Genomic DNA, 24,375 nt, shown 5'->3' with positions numbered 1-24,375 from the left:
ATCATGCAAATGAGCGAGCAGATCATGTTTGTAAATACTGCAGGCCATACTTTGTTTGACATGAGTGCATGTTTATCTCATGACTGCATACAGGAACCTTGTAATACTCAACTTTAGTCAGTTGGAGTTTACATTTTCTGCAATATCTTGGTTGTATGAAAGCCAGGTTTACATACTGGTTGTTGTTAATATGAATGTTGTTCTGCACAGACGTGGGACTTTTTTAATTTTTAACAGCTGGATGCAACCAGAGTGTATGAGCCATGCACTTTAGCTGCAGCTGAGCTGCAGTCCTTGCATGTATTGCTGTATTATATTAGAATATTAACCACTTGCACACTCTCAGCCAGAATTGATGTCATGAGGGATGATGTAATCATGAAGGAGACTTCATATCAGAATCAAAGAGTTTCATTTCGCGCCTCCTCAAGTTAGAATGTTCTTGTAGGTGGATCTTTACATTATGTATGAGTTGCTGCTATATGGCAGTCGGCGATTCTGAAATTAGGAATCTGGAATGTTCGGCATGATGCTGACCCAGCTGTTTGTCTGTTCATACAGTATACGGATGGCCCCGTGCTATCAACCGCCAACGTGCATTCCTTCTGTCCTCCGTGTCTAGAAATGAGTTCTTGTTAATGAATACAAGTCTGAAGTCCAAGCGTTTAGTTAATAACTAACTTGCAGATATTTGAAATACGTTAACATTCATTCCAATTTATATTGAACTTCATAATAAACTAACCTTGCACTCTTTCCATGAAATAACCTTTACAGCTGCCTCAATTGTCTGCGCTTGAGTCTGTCCGTCGTTTGCTTTTAACAGGGCTGTTTGAGCTGTGCGAGGAAACGCATCACCAGACAACTTCAACAGAATCTATTTCAGAACCTAAATGTGAATTAAGGAGAATTGCACTATGTATGTGGAGTTTTGGCTAGAAAATGAGCCTCATGGGCTTCGTGGCAATCGCAGTTTGAGGTGCAGAACCTTAAACCGGCTGTAGCAAAAGACTGAATTCACATGTAATCCTGCAACACGTGGGCTATGAAATCACTCCTCTGCTGAATGACTCCTACAACGTGTTTGATAGCTTTTTTTCCTGACCGTATTATTGGTGGACTTGTATGTACCTTCAGGATATGTAACTCCCTCCTGTAGCATTCATCTTTTACTTGCTGTTCTGCATGTCAATATATGCTATAAACAAAAAAAAAAAAAAAAAAAAAAAAAAAAAACATAAGCTGCCATTTTTATGTCTGTGATATGTGCTATTTTTGTTCCCCATTTAAATTCCCAATATTATTATTATACATAAAGATGCCTGTCAAATAATGTGACAAAACTGTGGTATGCATTTAAGTTGAGCAATTGTACATTTATGAAAATAACCAATATATCAAAGTGAGATACAGTAGCAATACCTAAATAAGGTATTTGATTTATTTTATATGTCTCTAAATAATAATAAAAAAACAAAGCTAGTGGTTTACTACAAAATGAATGTACAAGTTTTATTTATAAATAACGGATTTGTTCATTTAGTAAGTCTGATGGTTCACATAGCTTTAGAGTAAATGTTGTTTAAAAGGTGACAAAACAACGTTAACAAAATGATAATACCGTCAAATTTCTTGACCAGTAAAAGGATTTCTATTAGAGCACAATAACACCTGTATCCTCAAAATATGATTGTGTGTTTTAGTTTGATTAGAAGTTCCGCCCATTTAACTATTCAAATTGCAATCCTATCCTCTTTATACATAGATGAACACAACAGTCTGCATAGTCTGCAACAGCCTGATGCAGACTTCACACAAAAAGAACAAACTGGTGATGTCCGGGGGGAACTGGGAAACTTCACACCAGTGGGAGTGTTGTGAGTTGTTGTAGAGAAGTCAGAATTTTCTTTGGGAAAACTCTTTCTACACCCTTTTCTATAGCTCTTTAGTTTACTTTATTGCACTTTGTGCTTCAGTTTTTTTTGGGTGGTACCACAGATATTGGCGTGTTAGTGATGCATAATCCCTTTTCATTTGTGGTTGACGAATACAAGAATGCCAAGGAATGTTTTCATTATGAAATCCACCCAACGGGATATCTGTCTCCAGGCCTAGTGCATGCGCAATGACCCAAGCGTCTGTCTCGTGTGGCTGATTATGGGCTGCTGGGGATTGGGCAGGGATTATTGCGAATGAAATCTGGCTGTCGGGACACAGCCGGGACTGAGCCTTTGGTAGCCGTTTCGTTTTGAACTGGATTCCTCCCTGTTATTGTTAGTCTTTTTCTTACAGGATTCTTGTCAGTATCATTTGAGGTCGGTGGGTTTATAAGTGTCTCTCTTATCAAGCTCTTCTGTCGTCTACCCCATGACGGCTCTGTGAAGGAGATCCTGGGGTGTTGCTCCTCAGCTCAGGCTGTTCCCCTTCTGTCCTCCTGTTCCTACAGCACATCAGGCTCCTACAGCAAAGAGAGAAACATCATAACTTGAGCTGTGTTACTGTGGACAGGGGGTATTGGGACATTTACTAAAAACACTGATTTTGTGTAGAATGTCAACAAAGTTTGTCGTACACTGCGTAATTTGACACTGCTAGAATTTGTCACAGATATTCAGCGAGAAACAATGTGTTCCTATAGGCCTATTCTTAATGGAAATTACTAATAGAATAAGATACTCTTAATAGAAAATTATATTTTATTATTATCATATTTAAATCTAATATTAAGATTAATTATCTAATATATTAATAGTTTTTGTTGTTTCTTTTGGCATTTTTATTAACCCCCCTCCAAGACGGATCATTATCAGGCTTCCTCTTTTTCATTAATCATTTTCCAGGAAATTTTCAGTTTCACTACGGCAGAAATAAAAGTCAAGGATCATGCCCTAAAGTAATATATTCCTCTCTCCAAGTCTTTAATATATGTGCAGTTTATGGCCATGACTTAACTATAAATTCAGTTTTTTTTTTTTTTATATGAGCTCTTAATTATACATTATGACAACTGGTTCTCGGTTCCAATTTCCATACCATAGCAAAAAATATTGGAACTATTTAAATACTTTGTTTAAATATTTCAAAATAAAAATATTAAAGCTGCAGTCCGTAACTTTTGGCTCTCTTTAGCGTTTAATAAAACTGCATGCGCATTAAATAAAGTCAATTAATTATTAATGCTAATAATAATTTTAAGTAAAACAACATGTAGCCTTTAAATATTTTTAAATTAAGTAAACAGATCAAGTGAAAGGAAACGCATTACACGTAATAGTGGCAGCTCTGTTAGTCTGCATTTACGCTTAATACAAAGATTTATTTTGACATATCAGACTTTTTTGTCCTATCTGTTGTCCTATTGGTTATCACTATGTCAGTCAACACAATTTTGGATTCAAAAATGGTCTATGAACAGATAAACAAATAGCACCTTTATAATCAATGAACCTGTCAATCACTTAAGATTAGTGACAGATCACAGACTTCTGCGCTCTTGTGAAAACTCCCGTTATAATCAATGACGCTGACTACTCTGTACAATAAATCTCGTTTACATTGTGTTTACACTGTTGGTTATAAGGAAAGCATTCACAAGCATGTAGAACTCTGGTGCACTGAACAAATGTTTTGAGCGGATTCTGACTAATTTAAACATCTCTGATTGGCCATTGCGTTCATGTGCTCAACATTAACTACAATGCTCAATGCAGTAAAAAGCAGCCCCCTATCAGTGGGTACCAGATTGACCTGTTGCTATGGACTACCGGTACAGCAAAAAAGCAGGCAGCGTTACTTTTTTATTTCAGTAACGACTTAGTACCAAAGAATGGGTACTTTTACCAACAGCCAGAACTATAATAAAACAGGCTGTATGACAGTTGCTGCAAATACTTGAGCAGTTCATAACATTCGATAAAGGCTGCAGGGGCCAACACAAGACTAAACATCATTCAAAAATGTCGAAATTCGGCATCCCTGTACGTAGCACTCTTTGCTACTAAACATTAATTGTTTCAGAGAGTGAAACAATTAAAGCCTAAAGAAAAACACAAACATTTTTAAAATAATTTCCCAGGACATTTTTCATTTACCTGGACTGGAAAAATAGTCATCAATTTTCCAGATTTTCCAGGAAGTGTGGGAACCCTGAATTATTGTTATTAGTAATATATATATATATATATATATTTTATTACAATAATAATGATAATAATAATGTTAAAATATTATGTAATTACTCTGTTATGTGTATAGTTAGATTAATAATACAATTAATATATTACTATTTTTTTTTTTTTTTTTTTAGTTTTTTTTTTTTAACCATCCAAGATGGGCATGCCCAAACAGTAAACCCAAAAGCAATCCAAAACATTTCAAAAATATGTTATAAAAGCCCGTGATGAACTCTGGTACCAAGAGACAGTTAGAGGTCTGTACTGGTCAGGGATGTATGTCTGGTGCCAGCATGTCTAAGTTAGTCATGGCAGAGCCCTCACAGATTGAGCTGGTGACAGGCTCAGCTCAGGGAGCACTGGTCCCTCCAGGGACTAACCAGCACAAAGCAGTCCCTATATTTCAGCCTGTTCCAACCACGTGTGGTCAGTCTGTTAGGTCACACCAGCCCCCATCACATGCCTCTGATAGCGATAACAAAGAAGCCTGTATCATGATCCATCGGTCTGTTATAGAGCACCATTTACATGCTTTGCCATGAAATTAGACTCAAGCATAATGGATAATTGATTTGACATACCTCTGTTGGATATTTTTACCGGTCACAATGCTGAGAAGATATTTATGGTAAATTTGTTTTCCCCATTATATTGAATAAAAATGGTCATTTTGCTGATCCAGGGCTGTTTGGAAGTGACACAAATTGCAACACCATAGAACATTGCAGAGTTCAAGAGGATCGTATTAACTCCATGACTCCACTGGCACCATGTGCTGTCGGTTTCAGACTGGATCAATGACCTCGGTTAAACTCTGCTCTTCTTTTGTCTCTTTTTAAAGGGTTAGTTCACCCAAAAGTGAAATTTCTGTCATTAATTACTCAAAAAAATTACACCATAATGCACTCACAGAAACATATTAAAATATGCCATCAAGTGCCAAACATGCTAGACATGTTAAATCATGCAACACTTGGCGAAGTGTTAAAGTATGCAATTAACGCAACGAAACAGGAAGTTGTTGTAACTCAGACATACAATGTCCAATCTGCCCCAAACTTCAGGTTTAACAATAGTCCTGACCTAAAGACATCAACATGGCAATATTCAGTTATAGTCAAAGCGCCACCTGCTGGCAGCAGGAAGTGTGGCACATCAAAATGACTTTGCTATTTTTCTCCTATATTTACCCGCTTAAATGCATGTCGCCCACTATTCACTGTTTTCCTAAGGCCACCAGGTGCGAGGGCCCTTTCAACGCTGCTTGTAGCTTTAATTATTTTTGTAATAATGTTTATGTGCTATGAAGACATGAGGTAATTTAACGCCGTTTTGTGACGCTTTGCAGACTCTGCTCTGGAGAAGGCGTGGCTTTGGAGAGCGCTCTGAAGGGAGGGTGGGATCTTACGCTTTCAAAGCTAGCTTGCTATTGCTAGCCTCTCCAAAGATGCCTACCCTTCCTTTAAAGGGATAGTTCACCCAAAAATAAAAATTCTGTCATCATTTACTAACCCTCAGGTTGTTCCAAACCTGTATAAATTTCTTTGTTCTGTCGAACACAAAGGAAGATATTTTGAAGAATGTGAGAAACTGTTCTGGGGCACCATTGACTTCCATAGTATTTTTTTTATTCTTACTATGGAAGTCAATTGTGCCCCAAAGCAGCCTGGTTACAAACTTTCTTCAAAATATCTTAGTACAAGTTTCTGTATGTTAGCATTAGTTTGTGAAATAATAGCTAACATAAAATAACAATAAACAATACTTTTACAGCATTTATGCATTTTCAACATTAATATATAAGTTAATCTATTATACACAAACATTAACAATAAACAAATCTTTAAAAAAAAAAAACCTAATAAAGCGTCATGTTTCGTCTCCCCAAGGGGTTGCTCAGCATTATAAAATCAAAGTGAGTGCTCTAAAAAACAGAACTCATTATATATAGATCAGAACTTACACCAAAAGTGTGCTTCAACCCTTGCTATAAGGCTGTCTGTCCCTTAGCGTATGTGCATGGCATACAGATATACTGCATAACAGCACACTGCCAATAAAATCAATTTACATCTTTACAACTACTCTGGTTACAGTGTTGCATAATCAATCTGGGACTGACACTCTTGTCATGTAACGGATGGAAGCGTCAATGTGTATAGTTGTGCTAGATGAATGTAAACCAACCCATTTAACAACTATAAACTCGTTGCTAATCTAAAGCAGTAGAAAACATGCCCCTTCTTATCATGGATGCCACATTTTGCATCTAGAACATCATGCAGTAACCCCATTACACATATTACATGTAAGTATAATTCAATTACAATAGTAATAATATTAAATAAAGGGCATTTTGCTTACAAAAATATACTATGGATGTGCAGATGTGTGAGATATTACTATAATATTGTGCCCAAAATCTATATTACTTTTTTTATATTTATAGATCAGATTTATAAAATAAATACATGTACCTGCTTGAATATTAATTCTCTACTTATTGTAATACCACTGCATTTCCCTTTAATAAAATGCTACTACCATGATACAGTGATGGTATCAGATGTAATAGCATGGTACTTTAATACATGATGGTTTTTATATGGTATTTCAAGAATACTGAATAGTACTAATTCAGTTAGTTACCATATGCTTGTAAAAAGGTAGTGACAGACTGTACCATGGTGAATTTTAAAAGTTTGAAGTTGGTAAGATCTTTTTTTTTTTTTGGTGGTGTTATCTTGGTATTGAAATTCATGAAGCATGTTATTTAAGTTGCTTCCAAGAACATAATGGTACTACCATGGTGCATGTCCAAAAAACAAACAAACATGCTTTTACCATGGTATCTTTGCCAAAAACTATGCAAAGTGTGACCAGATATAATTTTTGTTGAGTCTCAAAAACTAGTGTTTCATAATAGTGCCCAAATAATGCTGTCAGCTCACCACACACCCTGACCATTTAGACATGTAACATACCATATACTCATGTTTTGGTGGCTTTAGGTATTGTCCATGTTCCTCTTACGATAATCCAGCCGTCTCATGACCTCACTGCAGTAGGCTTCAACCTGGTTCACCTGCTCCACGTTCAGCCTTTCCCTCCAGGCGTAAATTGCCTCTTTGGCGTCTCTGGATGATATGAGGAAGGGTTTATCTGAAGAATAGCCCTGTCCGTGGGTCATGTTCATGACAAACTTCTCCATGTTCTTAGAAAGGGTGAGGTTGGCGAAACGATAGAGCCTCTGGAGCTCGTCCACAGGTCTGAGCACCAGGTCTTCGTATTTCAAATGCATGTAGTTTCTCCTCACCCACGGCGGAGCGTTCATAACGAGCAACATGTCGCTGAGCCAGTTGTCGCATATTAACTCCATTGCGCTCGAGACGTAGTTATCGGCTCGGTGGACCCTATTGCTAGGCACCAGAAGGCGCTTGTATTTGTCGCTCTGCTTCTTGCTCCTCAGCACCTGTATGCTCTCCTTCACCAGAGCCAGCTTGGACTTCAGTCGAGAGTTGTGCACAGCCCTGGGGTCGCGAAACAACTGTATTATCTGGAGGTTGATGGCGGGATCTCGCATGAGAGGCACCAACACCGCCAAGTCTAAAACCCGCACGTCTTTGATGACCATCACCGGGTACTTTTTGCACTCTTTCTCCAGCTCTTTGATATCTCTGGGCTGGCATTTGCTACAGACGTCTCCTTGAACTAACCCAATTTCGTGTTTTTTATACGCTTTGCAGAGAGGCTCAGAGCAAATGACCTTGTTTGTTTTCCAGCCGAAAATAAAAGAGGTACTTATGTTGGACGAGCCTGCGTAGAGTTTTAACACTGAGAAATCGCATCTAAACAGAGAGTTCATCATGTCTCTCACGGCTCCTTGTAAGCTGCCCGCGTCTCCTGGATAAAGCGCCTGCCACATATTCCACATGGGCTCGTATAAATAAAACACGTCAGGGTGCTGATTAAACAATTCCCCTAAGAATGAGGAACCTGTCCTCCAGGTTGCGTGGAGGTATATGTGCGTTCTGGACTGACTCCTGTTGCCATAGTCCTCCACCTCCGTTGAATTGCCCGTCCTGGTGCTACTCCACAGGGCGATGGTGCTCTCCAGATCGGGACACTTTTGTTGCTGATATCCATCCTTAATGTGGGACGATTTGCTCCGGTAATCTAGTACGTAGGGAATTAAAAGCAGCGCCACGGAGTATCCTAGAATCAAGATGATGTATTTTTTCTGAAGCCTTCTCTTCATGGCCTCAGCGGATCTCGGCGAACTGCTCGACCCCTACCTGTATGAATACTGTTAGATTACAGCAGTAAAGTTAGAGGGTGGAATCTTTTTTCTTACCCGTAATGTGACAAGTCCCGCCCCCCTGCGCCAGGATTGGCTAGTGGGAGTTGCGCATAAGAAGATTGTTATTGGATAGTTAAGATGTCACTCATAAAGCCGAGCTAATCGTATCGACTACCTACCAAAATACGAGCATTTAAATATTGTATTTAATATAAATTGACATATACGAGAAAAAATAAAGTAACATCACCATGGAATATAAATGTATTAATTTTATAATTTTCCATGATTGAGAACAATCGTAGGTTATGTAAATGGTAACATACAGAAATACCAAAACCATTGTTTTGGCCAGCACTAGGTCGGAAAAGTACAGTTTAGATGCAGTGAGATAGTTATCTGATGATACAGTTTGAGACCTCTTTTAAAGTAAATGCACATTGTGTAACACATCGATTATGAACAAACTGTCCTTTACTTTATCTCTTCAGAACTCTAACAAAATAATAAAATACTGTATGATTGAAATGCAGATACAAATGTGCACGAAATATTTTTGTATACTGAATGGATTCTTTCTTTCTTTCTTTCTTTCTTTCTTTCTTTCTTTCTTTCTTTCTTTCTTTCTTTCTTTCTTTCTTTCTTTCTTTCTTTCTTTCTTTCTTTCTTTCTTTCTTTCTTTCTTTCTTTCTTTCTTTCTTTCTTTCTTTCTTTCTTTCACTTTCGATGTTTTTGTCTGGCAGTGTTTTGTTGTGTCTCGCCCATAGACTGTAAAAAAGAAAGGTCTCGCCCGGTCTCACCATGTTCTCTCCTGGTCGATAGGTGGCAGTAAAGCTCCCATCAGTGTTATTATTGTTCACACAGAATCACAGAAGAAGCGCCTGAAGTCATGGAGGCGGCAACGGAGGAAACATGTAATATAATAATAAAATAAATAGAATTAAACTCAGCTCTCGGTTCGACTTTCGCTATTGGATTATAAGCGGGAGAGAGAAGGCATATTTTTGCTTTATCTGTGACATGTAGCGAATTCTCTTGTCATGGGTTTCATGTTTTGCTAGCCGCAGCTGTTGATAACGGCTCGTCTCAGTCAGCATCACAACCAAAAAGCAGGTATCTATCTATCTATCTATCTATCTATCTATCTATCTATCTATCTATCTATCTATCTATCTATCTATCTATCTATCTATCTATCTATCTATCTATCTATCTATCTATCTATCTATCTATCTATCTATCTATCTATCTACCTACTTACCTACTTACCTACCTACCTACCTACCTACCTGTTTGTCTGTCTGTCTGTCTGTCGGTCTATCTACCTTTATGTCTCTTGTGTTTCAGTTGATCCTTGAAGCATCAGAATGGCTCACTGGAGCAGGTTTGAGAAGGAGCTGGAGTTGGAGACCCGGAGACTAATCTCACATTTTACTGCCATCCAGGATGAGGAAGATCAAAACTTTCAAATGGCTCTGAAATTTACTTGGTCTAATTTCAAGTAAGTACTTGGTGCATTTATTTTTCCATATGTTTATTACTGTAATGGCTTGAATGCATTTGGGGAAAGGAAACTAAGGAAGAAATGGACAAAACTACTGAACACTAATAAAAAACTACATAACTGAATAAAAACTAATAATTGTTTTCCATTTTGCACTTAACATTTCATTTCTTTTTGCACATAAGTCAATATGAAGCTCTTATCATGTTTTCCCCCCCTTTTGATAGGTTTCACCATTTCCTTGATGTCAACAGACATAATGTGCAGCGATCCATTAATGGGTATGAAGTCTGAAATCTTGCACAATTATGTGTGCTTTATTTTTTGTTATTCTTATATTTTGATTATTAAAATTAATTATTGAGTTTTATTTTTCTCCCAGGATTCATGAGAAACTCATGGTCCACTCTGACTTAAGTAAAGCAGAGAGCTGGATACGGCTAACTGAAGAATTTCTCAGTTCTCCTCTTCCCAATACTGAAGGAACCAAGGTGGGATAACACTGACATCATTCAGAGAGTGCTTGGAACAATACATATGCTGAATATCTCTATTACTGTCTTCAGACTGATGCCCACTACAGTATGCTGGCTTTATTACTCCATCTGTCTGACTCTCCATCCAACACAAACTACTGCGAAAGACCCAGACTGAAAGAAACAGGTTCGATTTTTATGTTCTTTTGTGTCAACACATGCATACTGTTGGACAACGCTATACCTAATATTGCTACGAATTATGAAATAATGTTTATTTCTACAGAGAAAGAAGACAAGTTTGATTGGGCAAAATACCTTATGGAAGGAGAAGATATTGATACTGGGCCCTTTCCAGACACTCCAGTGAGTTAACTCTATTAGATTATTAGATCACTACTTGTCCTGTATCATATACTAAAAGGCTGGTCAATATGTCTTATAAATGATTTGTCAGCTTATTAATATTAATATTTATGAAGTTGCTCTAAAAAGAAAGATTTAAAAGATTTTGAAGAGATTTAAAAATAGATTTAAAATATTAAAAGCATTAACATTTTTGTAACGCATCAATTATGAGCAAACTGTCCTTTATGATAAATAATAAAATGCTTCAAAATTGATATGGTAAAACCGATGCCATCGTTACTGTTCATATCATTGTATACAAGTGCTGAATGAGGAAGCCTGTGGAGCTGAAATTCAGATATAATCAGCGTTTCATTTCTGACATGCGCTGTAAGCGGTAGATAAATCACAACAGACCAGGAACTGATTCATTGAAATTGGTATGTGTACAGACAGACCCCCAATATAATTCCTCACAATACTTCTTCAGTACAGATCCTGAGGTGCTCCCACCAACTCTGGGACAAGGCGATATATGGCTTGACCCCTCAGTGCTATTGTATACTAAACTGACTATAGGTATTCTAGCAGTAGTAGAGCAAAACAGATCATTTGATCTTTTGGCAGGACTGGTCTGAGGAAGAGAGTGAAGAAGAAGATAGCCAGCAGCCCCTGAGCAGAGAGGATTCTGGTATACAGGTAGACAGAACGCCACAGGAGGACCACGAGCAGAATGACAAGACAGTTCAAGTCACCTGGACTGGTAAGGGACAGTATTATTATCATGTTTTCTCAAAGTAATCTTTAGTTCATGAAGATTGTTATCAGGACTCCTAGTTGCTACCGTCTTGTTTTTGTAGTGGGTGAGCCGGACTCCAGGGCTTGGTTGGAGCAGCATATTGTCACTTCATATTGGGTTCCCAACTCTCCCCGCTTTCCACACAGCCTCCACCTGCACTCCAACCTTTACAATGTCTGGTAAGACATTTTTGTGATATCTTATTCGCTTTCAGCATCACAAGGCCATTAATTTGGACTTTCTGCCATGGTTTAATAAGGTTTTTGAAGCAAATGCTGTTCAAGCTTTAAATTGCATTTATTTAAGATTTCATGTTGTCATTTTGCATACATTTTTATCTCCAGGGATCAGCACCTGTATAACACTGGGCCTCTGTACCTGCCTGAGGAGAAGTCTTTTGTTACAGAGACACAAGTGATTCGGGAAACTCTTTGGTATGATATCTGTAAGATTGCCATGATTGCATTTAACAAACTGGCCAGACTTGCGCTTACCAAAGGAAATTTGTGGAGATTGCATATGTGGATAAGTATTAGGATACAAGTTTAAACCTGCAGGGAATGAGCAGTTCTGGAATGAAGTTTTTTTTTTTTCTTTTTTTTTTCAAGATTACATTGCATCGATTGCTGACACTGAATGTTTACTTACCTGGAGGAGAATGAATCACAAGGATGACTCATTGCTCATATCATGTTTTTTTCACAGGAATGATCATGTGTTCTTTTCTGCCTCTCCTCAGGCTCTTCTCTGGTGTAAAAAAACTTTTCATTTTCCAGCACAATGATGGCAAGGTGACTGTAAGGAATGATGTGGTGGTCACTCATCTAACTAATGTGAGTGGAGACAGTTTTTCACCATTCCCGATTCCCTGTCAGGGAATAAGTTTTTGGGATTTGTTGGAAGTTGACCATGCTCATGTGAAGTAGGGAAGGTGCCAGTCAGATTGTATTTAATTAAATTTATTTATTGATTGGAAATAAACCTCTTGAGATGTACCATTTCATTTTTAGAGGGTCCCAACATATAGCATATCACAATTCACATTGAAGGAGATCCCCTAATAATTTCATATAGATTTACAGTAGTAACAATAAATTATATTGTATTATACAATATAATATCATTTTTAAATATGATTGTTTCATTATAAATATGGTAATTATCTCTAAGGTGGACACCCAACTTAATATGATATTTACCATCTGAATCTAACCTTGTCAAGTCAACAAATGGAAATGTCAGCCAGCTATTTATTATCATGCCCTAACAGTAGAGGCACCTTTTACCCCAAATACCACACTTTTACATATTTTTCAGTTATTGAAAATCTGTTACTTTAATTACCTTAAACAAAACTGAAAATCATTTAGAAGACCTTTTGTCTTGAAATATATTCAATAATTTTAGCAATTATCATTTGCTACTTAAATCTACAACATTTAAAAAAATATCTAATATCAGATCAAATTAGCACAGAATCAACTTTGCACTGCCTGCCCATGATTGCGTCAAGGATCAGTAAAATTTGCACATGCAACTTGAAAAGCAGATGTTTTGGAATGAGTTTTTGTGCCATCTAGTGGTTTAGAGGAAAATAAAATCAAAGGTGCCTTTTACCCCAGGGCACTTTAGCCCCTTTACCTACTTAAATGTATAATTACACTGTAAGAAATGTATAGTTACATTGTAACTAAAGAACTTCTGTACTTTCTGTAATTGTGTAAGATAGAACAATATGATTTAATGGTTCAAAGTGCTTTCCTTCATGTATTCCTATTTATGTGTACAGAACTGTCTTCACTCTGTACTGGAGCACATAGCAGCCTATGGCCAGGCTGTTTCCCGTCTGCAAAAGTTTATTGATGAAGTGACAGGCCACAGCGCAGAGCCCTGTCCTCCAGGTCTTAACTCTTCCTCCTCATCCTCCAAGAAGAGCTCTGAGCCTCCCTTCCGGACCTATCAAGCATTCGTGTGGGCCCTGTATAAATACTTCACCAGCTTTAAAGAAGAGCTCAATACTATCGAAAAAGACATTATTGCCAAAGGTTGTTTTTTCTGTGTCTGTAAATGTATTCACAGTTATTTTTGTTTAATTATTGTATTAATTCTATAGTGATTCTTCATAGATGAGACAGTGACTCTGTCATCTGTGCTGGAACGGTTAAGTCCTCATCTGGCTCAGATCACGATGCTGCACAGGGTTTTCTGCACAGGAGTGGCTGAAGTGCCGGCCGAAACGCCCAACGTTTTGCGAGCCTCACACTTACTCAACACCCTTTACAAGGCCATCATAGAATATGACAGCGTGGGCGAGGCCTCTGAGCAGTCTGTAAGTGTGCCTGTTTTTTCAAGCATAAATACTTGAATTTGTCCATTTATCTCATGTTTTTTGATTATAAAAAGTTTAACATCACAATTTTTTTTCCCCCACTTCCTATCAGGTGGCACTTCTTTTCTCTCTCTGGGTTGAAACGGTCCGGCCATACCTTGAGATTGTAGATGAATGGATCGTTCACGGTCACTTATTTGACCCTGCCAAAGAGTTTATAATTCAGAGGTATAAAAAACTTAAATGTTTGTTTATGTACACTACCCTTCAAAAGTTTGGGTCAATTTTTTTTTATTATGATGGATTTTTTTTTTTTTGAAAGATATTCTTTTAATTCAGCAAGAATTCATTAAATGATCAAATGTGACAGTAAAGACTTTTATGTTGTTACAAAAGATTTCGGTAGCACTTTATTTTACAGTACGTGTACTTTCCTGGTACATATGTAGTAATTATGCTGTACATACAGGTAAAAGAGTGGTAACACAAGGTACTTACCTGACATGTATGTACATGGAAACGAATAAGAAACACTGCTGTACTTTCCAATGGTACATACATGACAATTACTTTGTACCTATAGACAAGTGTTGGGTAATAACAGGTGCTTACTTATAGTGTCCGTATAAGGTAACTAACAGACACATTACTGTACTTACTAACGGTATGTACATGGTAACTACGTAGTACTTACGGACAACTGTGGGTAATAACAGGACCCCCCCCCCAACCTAAGTAATGTATAACTTACACATTAACTAACTGGCATATTCACTAGTACATTCATAGTAAGTACATGGAAATAGGACTGTAAAATAAAGTGCATCCTTGTACATAATCATTACATATGAATTACCAGCTCTTACCAGTGGACAATTGCATAAACTGCTTAGGCTAGTCTTAAAACTAAAGTGATCTCTTTTTTTCTTCAAGACTGGTACTTCCTTTGTAAAGTCAGTTACATAAAAAGGTAGATCAGTCTAATCAGAAAAGTAAGACTGATTAACCCTAACTAAGTGCTAGTTGGTCAAACTAGATCTTAAGTCACAGTCTTAACTTGCAACCGGCCACAGGTGTAACTTACACATTAACTATTTGGTACATTCACTAGTACGTTCATAGTAAGTACATGGAAATAGGACTGTAAAATAAAGTGCATCCTTGTACATAAACATTACATAGGAATTACCAGCTCTTTAACCTTTGTATTAATAAGCTTAAGCATATTAACTAGTAAGGACTGCAAAATAAGATGCACTATTGTGGAGAGCAGTTTAGCATTAACAGTGCATAAAACACTAAATAAAGTACATACATAGTGCAGCAAAACAATTACTTTATTTCTTGAGAATTTTGTTTTTAAAATGGCATCAGTAAGAAAACACTATTTGGTAAACCTCTGTTTTGTACTGTTGTTAACATGCACACACTGTAAGTAACTGCCTGTTATGTGTGTCCACACTTGTCCGTGAGTACAACATATTTACCATATACATACCATTAGTAAGTACAGTAATGTGTCTGTTAGTTACCATATACGGACACTATAAGTAAGCACCTGTTATTACCCAACACTTGTCTATAGGTACAAAGTAGTTACCAAGTATGTACCATTGGAAAGTACAGCAGTGTTTCTTATTAGTTCCCATGTACATACATGTCAGGTAAGTACCTTGTGTTACCACTCTTTTACCTGTATGTACAACATAATTACTATATATGTACCAGGAAAGTACACGTACTGTAAAATAAAGTGCTACCAAGATTTCTATTTCAAATAAATGTAGTTTTTTTTTTTTTTTTTACTTTTTATTCATCAAAAATCCTGAAAAACATATATTGCAATTTCCACCAAAAAAAGTATGACCTATGTGAATTATGTTTTTTAATCATTTTTTTTTTCATCTACGGATTGCTTCTGACAGCACTGCAGGACACCCTTAGCATGTTAGCTAGGGTTCTGGCAGTAAAAAAAACAGTGTATTTTTTACCAAATAAATGCAGCCTTGGTGAACATAAGAGACTTCTTTCAAAAATATTAATGTCCTCAAACTTTTGAACTGTACTCTATGTAAGGAATTACATACAGTCAGCCAGTCATTATCGCAAAATAAATCCATTCAGGCCAGGGTGACACAAGTCCCCTCAGTGTCGTGATCACTCTTTTGGGGTTCATTTTGCACTAATCACTGGATGACTTCACATTATCCTACTTATTACAAAATTGCCTGCCAAATAAAGAAATATATGGACATGTTTACTAGGAACAAGGATGTACCAGTAAACCACAGGGACTTCTGGTATGCCACTTACACGCTGTATAGCGTCTCTGAGACAGTGGAGAGCGAGGAGAGGCTCAGCGACGCTGCCAGTGGAAGCTCTGGTGGGGAGCAGGCATCCAGCAGCAGACAGCACACCATGGTGTCCTTCCTCAAGCCTGTACTCAAACAGATCATCATGGCTGGCAAATCCATGCAGCTGCTGAAAAACCTGGACTGCAAGGAGACCGAACAGCCAGATGGCTCCTCCAGAGGTCAGTGTCTCTAGAGAATAAGTTTTGTATTTCTGTTTTTTTTTTTCTGTTTCAATTTAGTTTATTATCTATATTTGAATGTTTATTTTTTATTTCGTTTCAGTATATTTCAGTGCCCGTCCCATATGATATAATAAATTTGTTCCCCCTGCCTATGACACACGTGAAATAATACAAATTTGTCAAATATAACAACACAACTCTGCAGCATTTACTGACAATGATATGTGCTATAAATGGGTCAGTGGTGCTACATTTAGCATAACTTGGCATTGATGAACACTTGAGATTCATCATAATTCAACTGCATCTACGCAGATCTAGCATCAGCCAGAGATTGCATCTGAGAACAACTAGTCACCGGTTTGTTTAGATATAAATTCAAGGCCTTTTGTTTGAGGGTGTTTCTGTCAATTAAGTCAATGGTAAACCAGGGGACTGGGACCCACTAGGGGCTCTCAGCACACTTTCACAAAGTCTGTAAAGGCAGGAACACACCAAGCCGACGGTCGGCCGTCGGGCAGTTTTTTTCTTCGTCGGCCGACCAAGTTTTCTCAGTGTGTTCCGCACCGTCGGCTGAAGTTGGTCCTCGTCGGCCTTTTTTCAGCCGATTCGACATGTTAAATCGGCGTTGGAGCTCGTCGGTCCGTCGGGCCATCGGATCATTCTGGGGTGCGTTTCCCAAAGCGAACTATGGTCGCAAGTTCCGTCGTTACCAATAGAGTTCAATGGGACTTACGACCATAGTTGGCTAACGATGCTTTCGGGAAACTCACCCCTGATTAGCTGTTCAGCTACTGCCGCCTGCTGGTACGGAAAGGCATTTCATCTCACGCAGGCGCAGAACTGACGTGCTGCTTGGCAGTCGGCTGTTTAGCGTCGGTTTGGTGTGTCAGGGCAACTTTGGACACAGACGCTGCCGACGTGAGCAAACCCCGCAGTCTGCTTTCGTTGCTACTAGTTCGTCAGCGTCGGCTTGGTGTGTTCTGGCCTTAAGATGGCTTAAAAGGTTTTAAAGTAAGACAAAACAAGCTTTTAAATAAGCTAAAACAGCTAAATATCAAGATCAAAAGTATCTGACATTATATTACATATTTTAATTTGTTTCTTTAACAACTGTCATTTTTATTTAAGAACCTTGGGACTCTGGAAATATGTGGAAATTTTAAACATAAGATTTCTAGACCTGGTAAAATTATGGAAATTAAACAAAAATCTTAAGTAATAGACATTTCTAAAATGAATATACATTATTATCAAACTCTGAAATGTATTTTGAGTAAAAATTGCTGAGAAAATGACATTTGAGTTCAAAATATTTTAAAAAACTTTTGTGTTTTTGTGATATTCTCATAATCAAGTCAAGTCACCTTTATTTATATAGCACTTTGTACAATGCAGATTGTGTCAAAGCAGCAAATCACAAACAAGTGGGAAAGTCACATATATTCATGATTGAATCCTGAAGAACAAAATAGTTCTTGAATCTACTGAAATTACAGAATGTAACTATTTTAATTTTAATATATTTGTTGTATATTATGCGCTTAATTTCTGTAAATCAAACAACAACCTTGAAGGAATCATCTTTTCTTTTTAAAATATGTATTTTTTTGTGTTTTAGATTGTTTTTTAGTATACTTTTCTTATAGCATATAGAAAGTTTGATGATAAACAAGACTTTTAATATTTCTGACTTGCGTGTCTCTGCAGATGCCGAAAGAAAGAGTCTGTACACGCTTTTCTTGGAGTCAGTGCAGACACGTCTTCGGTATGGAGAAGAATCACCTACGAATATGGTTACCGAGCAACAGGCCACTAAGAAGAGCCTGATCAAGATGCAGTCCATTGTAGCACGTCATCTGGAGCTGGATGACATCCATGACCCCCTGCTGGCCATTAATTTTGCAAGGTAACAGCAGAATATATAATAAATTATTTGACTGAAGAACACACAAAAGAGCACAAAAATGTGGTCCCCATTTATATAGTGTCTTTAAATACTACGTAATAACTTAAATTAATCATTTGATACAATACACTTATTGTGTACAAAAATGTTTTTACATTGTACATACAGTATATATAAAAAATACCTGCTTGTAATTACAGCTGTAGTTAATTTCTTTAATAATTACATCTATAATTACACTGTTGACCCTTTCCTTAAACCTTAACCCACCCTTTAATCTAACCTAACAATTTCTTTGATGTAAGTACATAGTAGCTAAAGACACAACACCTAATATAAAATGCGACCAAGGATGTTAAATATAGAGTTTGTTCTCAAAGATTCAAACTTCTATCTTAATACAACTAAGAGCTGCACATTTAATCGTTGAAAGATCGTGAATTCGATTCAGACACCCACGTGATCTCATTCTTTAATGACAACGGTTTGCCTATGTGTATTAAACCTTTGGCAAGTACGATCACAGTGAACATTCCATTGACCCAGATAGATCAGTTACCATGTATGAATCAGCTTCACAAACAGTCTTTTCAACCACACAGTATCATTATTTCTGTTACAAACATTCAAATTATCACAGAAGTACTGGAATAAAAGTTTGTAGTTTGCATATAAACACTGATGTCTACAGTAGTGATCAAAATAAGAGTATATCAAAATAAGAGTAACTTTGTCAAGTATCTTGTCTCAAAGTTTGTATCAATTACATTGTTACACCAGTAGGTGGCGAGAAGTTACTGATAAAAATGTATTTGTCATTGAATGAGTCATTTAAGAGATTTGTTCAAAAACGCTGATTCATCCAGTAATGAGACAAGTCTTTGAGTCATTGAATCATTCAATCAAACCTATTTTTAAAAAAAAAATCAATTCAAATTAAGTACTTTTTTTTTTTTTTAAAAAATGGACTGCAGCAATTAAAATTTTGTCAGAGCTTCTAGTTAATTACATGTTATTTTGTTTAGTTGTCTATTCTGAATCTTGTGAGAATCGTGATATCTATTTTAAACAAAAAAAAATTGTGATTTTCTGTTTATTCAGAATCGTGTAGCACGTTGACACTATGTTTGGTCCTTCACAATTTCATTAGCTTGTTTTCCATTGAGGTAATGTGTGTTATCTTTTGCAGGCTTTATTTAGAGCAGAATGACTTCCATGAGAAATTCTCGGGCGGCAGTGTAATTTTGGACCGCTCCTCCGAGTCTGTGACATGTCAGACGTTTGAGCTTACGCTCCGTTCCTGTCTGTATCCACATATTGAGAGGAGATACATCGAATGCTGTGGGAACCTCATGAGAACCCTGAAGAAAGACTACAGGTGAGATCCTGCAGGAGAGTCCTTTGTGTATAAACCTCACAATATAGTTTTGTAGAACATTTTAGTGTTGTCAAAAGTACCGGTACTTCGGTACCAAGTCGGTACTGAAATTTTGAAAATGTGACGATACCAGCATTTCTGTAGTACCGGTAGTACAGAGAATCCGGGTATATTCGGTACCCACTGATAGGGCTGTGCCAGTATTTACTTGAATATGACACGAGTGAAGCACAAAGCTTTGTTTACAGAAGAAATAATAGGTTAGCAATTAAATGTGACATCGCAGCCATGGAACCATTTTGGTTAATGCCGAATAAGAGAGGTGCGTGAGTCCATACATTTAAGCTTCGTATTCTGTTTTCCGAATCGCGATCTGGTCACCTGATTAGCAGAGAATTTAACAATATTCCATTAGTTATTCCACTGAACATGGAATCTGTTTCTTTTCCCAAATCTTCACTCATGCAGGGGATTATAGCCTAACGTTTCTTTCGTTCGCATTCGGCTATTCGCATTATTTACTGTGGTAAAGTAGAAAAAGCACCGTAGGACAGAAACCTTTTTGCTTGCACGTCAGTTTCTATTTAACAGAGTTTGTGCTTATTAGACTTTATAAGGCGCGTCAAGTTTATTTGTGTAGCGCGTTTCACACACCAGTGATTTTTTACTTTGGTTTTCTCTGGCAGCGCTAAATCAAACGTAGCCTGAATGTCTTGCCCCTGCGGAGGATAAAACACGCTCTTCAGACCTTTTACAACAAGTGTCAGTTGTTTGTAACATCAGGAGATAACGAAGATATTATTAAAGAGAAATGGTCTCTTTCCTGCTCGTGTCCCACATCCCTCTCAAAGCGCAAAGCGGCTATGTCAAAGTAATAACGGGACTTTGGCTATATGACGCATCTTTGTGTGGAAATAAAAAACGAATGCTTTTTGAAATAATATTTAACTTTCTTATTTAGGTTACAATTATTTACCGATATTTATTTAATAGTTTTACAGGTTGTAGTGTGTTGTTTCACTGACGGAATAACTAAAATAAACACGCACGTCTGTTACCCCTGTTGAAAAAACGAGCATATGCTGGCGCTGACGCTGGTATGCTGGTTTGAGCTGGTTTATGCTGGTCCAGGACCAGTTTAGGACTAGTATGGACCAGCAGGACCAGTTTAGGACCAGCATTTGACCAGCATACAGCTTCAAAACCTACCTTACCAGCATAAGCTGGTTTTTTCAACAGTACACAATGGATGTTTGAGCATTTAATTATTATTATTATTATTTTTTTTTATATTTCAAAATTTATTTCATTGAGGTAGCCTATATATACACACACACACACACACACACACACTCCAAATCATATTTAATGTTTTTAAAATAGGCTATATAAAATAGTAAAATCGTTCCAATAGATTTTACTGTGGTACCGAAATTGGTACCGAGAAGCGTAAAATTTTCATGGTATCGGTACCGACTACTGGAATTTTGGTACCGTGACAACACTAGAACATTTATGCCTAAACCTCTCTCTTTTCTTAATCTTAGGCTTCTGGGGTACTTGCAGGCCATGAGAAACTACTTCCTGTTGGAGGCTGGGGATACGATGTATGATTTCTACACAGCCATCTTTGACAAAGTTCTGGAGAAGGAGAGCTGGCAGCAGCTGGCATTCCTCAATGTGCAGCTGCAAGAGGCTGTTGGACAGCGCCACCCAGAGGACAGCAGCCGGTACTGCACATGGCGCTGTAGAGATCCTGTGGTTTACCATTCAAGACTATCTGTCACCACTCAATATCCTGTGGTTCACTTATGTTTCTCTCACATCTTTCTCATGATTCTAGGTTGTCCATATTTCTTGAAACTATTGATCCTGCGAGAAAAAAACAGCCAGTGAATAACCTTGATGGTCTCACTCTGAGTTATAAGGTTAGAAACTCTCAATGAATTTAATTTCGACTTTGAAAAATTCTAATTTAGCTTTTTTGCTTTGAGTATTGTATTAACACATTTATAATAAACTAAAATTTTTTAATGTAAATGTATTTGTTTTATGATAATTCATATTTTTATAAATTTTGCATTTTGTTTTTATAAATTGTGCATCGTTTCTCTCACCAGGTTCCATGGCCTGTAGATATTGTTATTAGTTCAGAGTGTCAGAAAATCTACAATCAAGTCTTCCTACTGCTGCTTCAGATCAAATGGGCCAAATATAGTCTGGACACATTACGATTCAGTGGTGAGATATGATTTCATTTCTAAAGTTTTCATTACTTCTGTTTATATGTAATAAAACAAGAGGGAAGTAAAGCTAGTGCATGTTTTTACAAAAAGGATACACGATTAAAAGCACATGCCAGTAAGATATCTACATGCTTCATATTTATGTAACTTCATAGTTCCACGATCACAGGTCTTTTGTCCCTGTGAAATACGAACTATCTTAATTCACAGTATTCTCAGATCAGGATGGTTTCCGTTCACTTGCTGTTATTGGATCTTAAAATAGAGTCTTCCTACAGATTTGACAGTGGCCGCTAAGAGGCAAGAAGGAGGTCAATCAGAGGAAAGCACAGCCAAAGAGCCCATAAACCAGCAGATTCACAGGATGTTTCTCCTGAGGGTCAAACTCATGCACTTTGTCAACAGCCTGCACAACTATATTATGACTAGGGTAAGTTTGACATATGGAAAATATGCTTTATTTATTTGCAGTAGAGTTTTGAAAATGCTGATAAATTTTTGAAATTTTTTTTTATCGTCCTGTGGACATTTACCATGCATTCATTCACAGATCCTACATAGTACAGGTCTAGAATTTCAACACCAAGTACAGGAGGCAAAGGACCTGGACCAGCTCATTAAAATCCACTACAGATACTTGTCCACCATTCATGACCGATGTCTGCTCAGAGAGAAAGTAAGCTAAAATTATACAGGCCAAATAACGTGTCTGTCAGGAAACACATGGTACATTTTGGCTCATTCTTGCATGTCACATTTGCAGTTTTTCTTATTAATTCAGTAAGCTGTCTTCCCCATGGAGGTTGGCCTAGTTTTTACTTTTAAACCGTTATAGACATTTCATCAATTCGGGTTACTGTGTCTTTGCAGGTCAGTTTTGTCAAGGAGGCCATCATGAAAGTGCTGAATCTAGTTCTCATCTTCTCAGACAGATGGCAGGCTGGTTTTGGGGCCTGGAAGTAAGTTCAAAACTCTGGGATCTTTTTAGATGTTTCAGTCTAGCCACATGCTCTCATCTTGCAGCTTTCACTTTAGCTTGATGAGGATGAGGTTTTACTTCCCTTTAGCTACATGGCTTTTAACATTCTTTCAATGTTTCATTTCTTCCTCAGAATCGAGTCGATTGACAAAATGGAGTCCGATTTTAAAAACTGTCACATGTTTCTTGTGACCATTTTGAACAAGGCTGTGTGCAGAGGCTCGTTTCCTCATTGTAAGTCCTCCACTGCTCCCGATTATAATTCAGAAATATTTAGTTTTACGCAACATAAGTGTTTCCGTTTTCTTTTACAGTGGAGTCCTTGGCGCTGTCGCTAATGGCTGGATTTGAACAGTGTTAACAGATTGAACATGGTTCCAATCCAGAGCATTGTATGAACACAAGACTGCTGTACTATTGTACTGCTGCATGACGGCTGCTGTACTGTTCTTGTTTGTCTGTACCAGGATATCTGACATCATAGCACATGAGACAGACAAAATCACAACAGCACTTCATTGGTACAGAAGTAGCACTTTGTGTCTGTAAACAGTGAAACTTGTGTTAAATTGTCTACTTTGTCTACAGCACATTTGCTGCATCAAGATACATAATGTAATGTTTTGTGGACATTCTGCCAGTGTTGCAGCTCAATATGTCAGATGTAAAACTTAATTGTTCTCTACATGCAGTGGATATGTGAAATGCACATGCCAAAAGCTATTTAATTTACAGGTAAAGTTCTGTACATAGTATAAGCTAACAATGAAAATTGTAGAGTACATTTGTATGCAGTTTAAGCCTAAATTTGTATGTTTTGTGGTTGCTTAAAGCTGTTTTTCATTGTGCTGAATGGATTGCATATATTAAAATAATTGCCCTGGCTTTGAGATACAGTATAGTGTTGTATTATACTTTTTTTCAAATACACTGCCATTCAAAAGTTTTGGATTTGTTTTAGAAGGAAATAATGTTTATTCTTTAAAAGACTTTAGTTACAATTTTACAATGCTCTTTTCTTTGGAGCTTTCTATTTATCAAAAAATCCTGATAAAATTTTTAAATATTAAGTAGCACATCTGTTTTCAACATTGATAACATGAAACGTTTCTTGAGGTACAGGTCAGCATATTAAAATGTTTTCTAAAGGATTACATGACACCTAGTTAGGACTGGAGTAATGGCTGCAAAAAACAATATTATTCACAATATTGCATAAAATTCACAATATTAATGTCACAGTCACTATTGATCAAATTAATGTAGCCTTTGACTTTTTTCAGTAACCTTAAAACATTTTGTGACCCCTAACTTTTGCACTGTAGTGTATACGCATCTCACACTTCAGGTAACTCTACCTTTAGAGTTTGTCTCAGTAATAACAACAACAAAAGCTTCA

The 24,375-nt window shown here is 37.2% G+C and overlaps 2 protein-coding genes across 2 annotated transcripts; one reads left to right on the top strand and one right to left on the bottom strand.

Moving 5' to 3' along the window:
- Positions 1–1,498: 1,498 nt before the first annotated feature.
- On the bottom strand, positions 1,499–8,541 carry chst7 (carbohydrate (N-acetylglucosamine 6-O) sulfotransferase 7). Its single transcript, XM_048199246.1, has 2 exons — positions 7,157–8,541; positions 1,499–2,458 (listed from the first exon to the last, which is right to left on the bottom strand). Exon 1 carries the CDS (start codon positions 8,428–8,430, stop codon positions 7,180–7,182), a length of 1,251 nt encoding a protein of 416 aa, XP_048055203.1. The 5' UTR covers positions 8,431–8,541; the 3' UTR covers positions 1,499–2,458; positions 7,157–7,179.
- A 755-nt stretch (positions 8,542–9,296) lies between these two features.
- Positions 9,297–23,875, top strand: tubgcp5 (tubulin, gamma complex associated protein 5). The gene is made up of 24 exons (XM_048199244.1): positions 9,297–9,585; positions 9,820–9,973; positions 10,204–10,257; positions 10,359–10,467; positions 10,543–10,639; positions 10,739–10,818; positions 11,428–11,563; positions 11,661–11,778; positions 11,944–12,033; positions 12,339–12,432; positions 13,389–13,644; positions 13,726–13,928; positions 14,041–14,156; positions 16,193–16,461; positions 18,175–18,373; positions 19,563–19,751; positions 21,299–21,481; positions 21,595–21,679; positions 21,872–21,992; positions 22,276–22,427; positions 22,548–22,673; positions 22,868–22,956; positions 23,110–23,210; positions 23,291–23,875. The coding sequence occupies exons 2-24, from the start codon at positions 9,840–9,842 to the stop codon at positions 23,335–23,337; spliced, it is 3,048 nt and encodes a 1,015-aa protein (XP_048055201.1). The 5' UTR covers positions 9,297–9,585; positions 9,820–9,839; the 3' UTR covers positions 23,338–23,875.
- The last annotated feature ends 500 nt before the right edge of the window (positions 23,876–24,375 follow it).

This window comes from Megalobrama amblycephala, linkage group LG8 (genome assembly GCF_018812025.1).
Source record: "Megalobrama amblycephala isolate DHTTF-2021 linkage group LG8, ASM1881202v1, whole genome shotgun sequence".
Lineage (NCBI taxonomy): Eukaryota > Metazoa > Chordata > Actinopteri > Cypriniformes > Xenocyprididae > Megalobrama > Megalobrama amblycephala.
The sequence above is the reverse complement of the archived record's forward strand: the minus strand, read 5'-3'. Positions and strand labels throughout refer to the sequence as shown.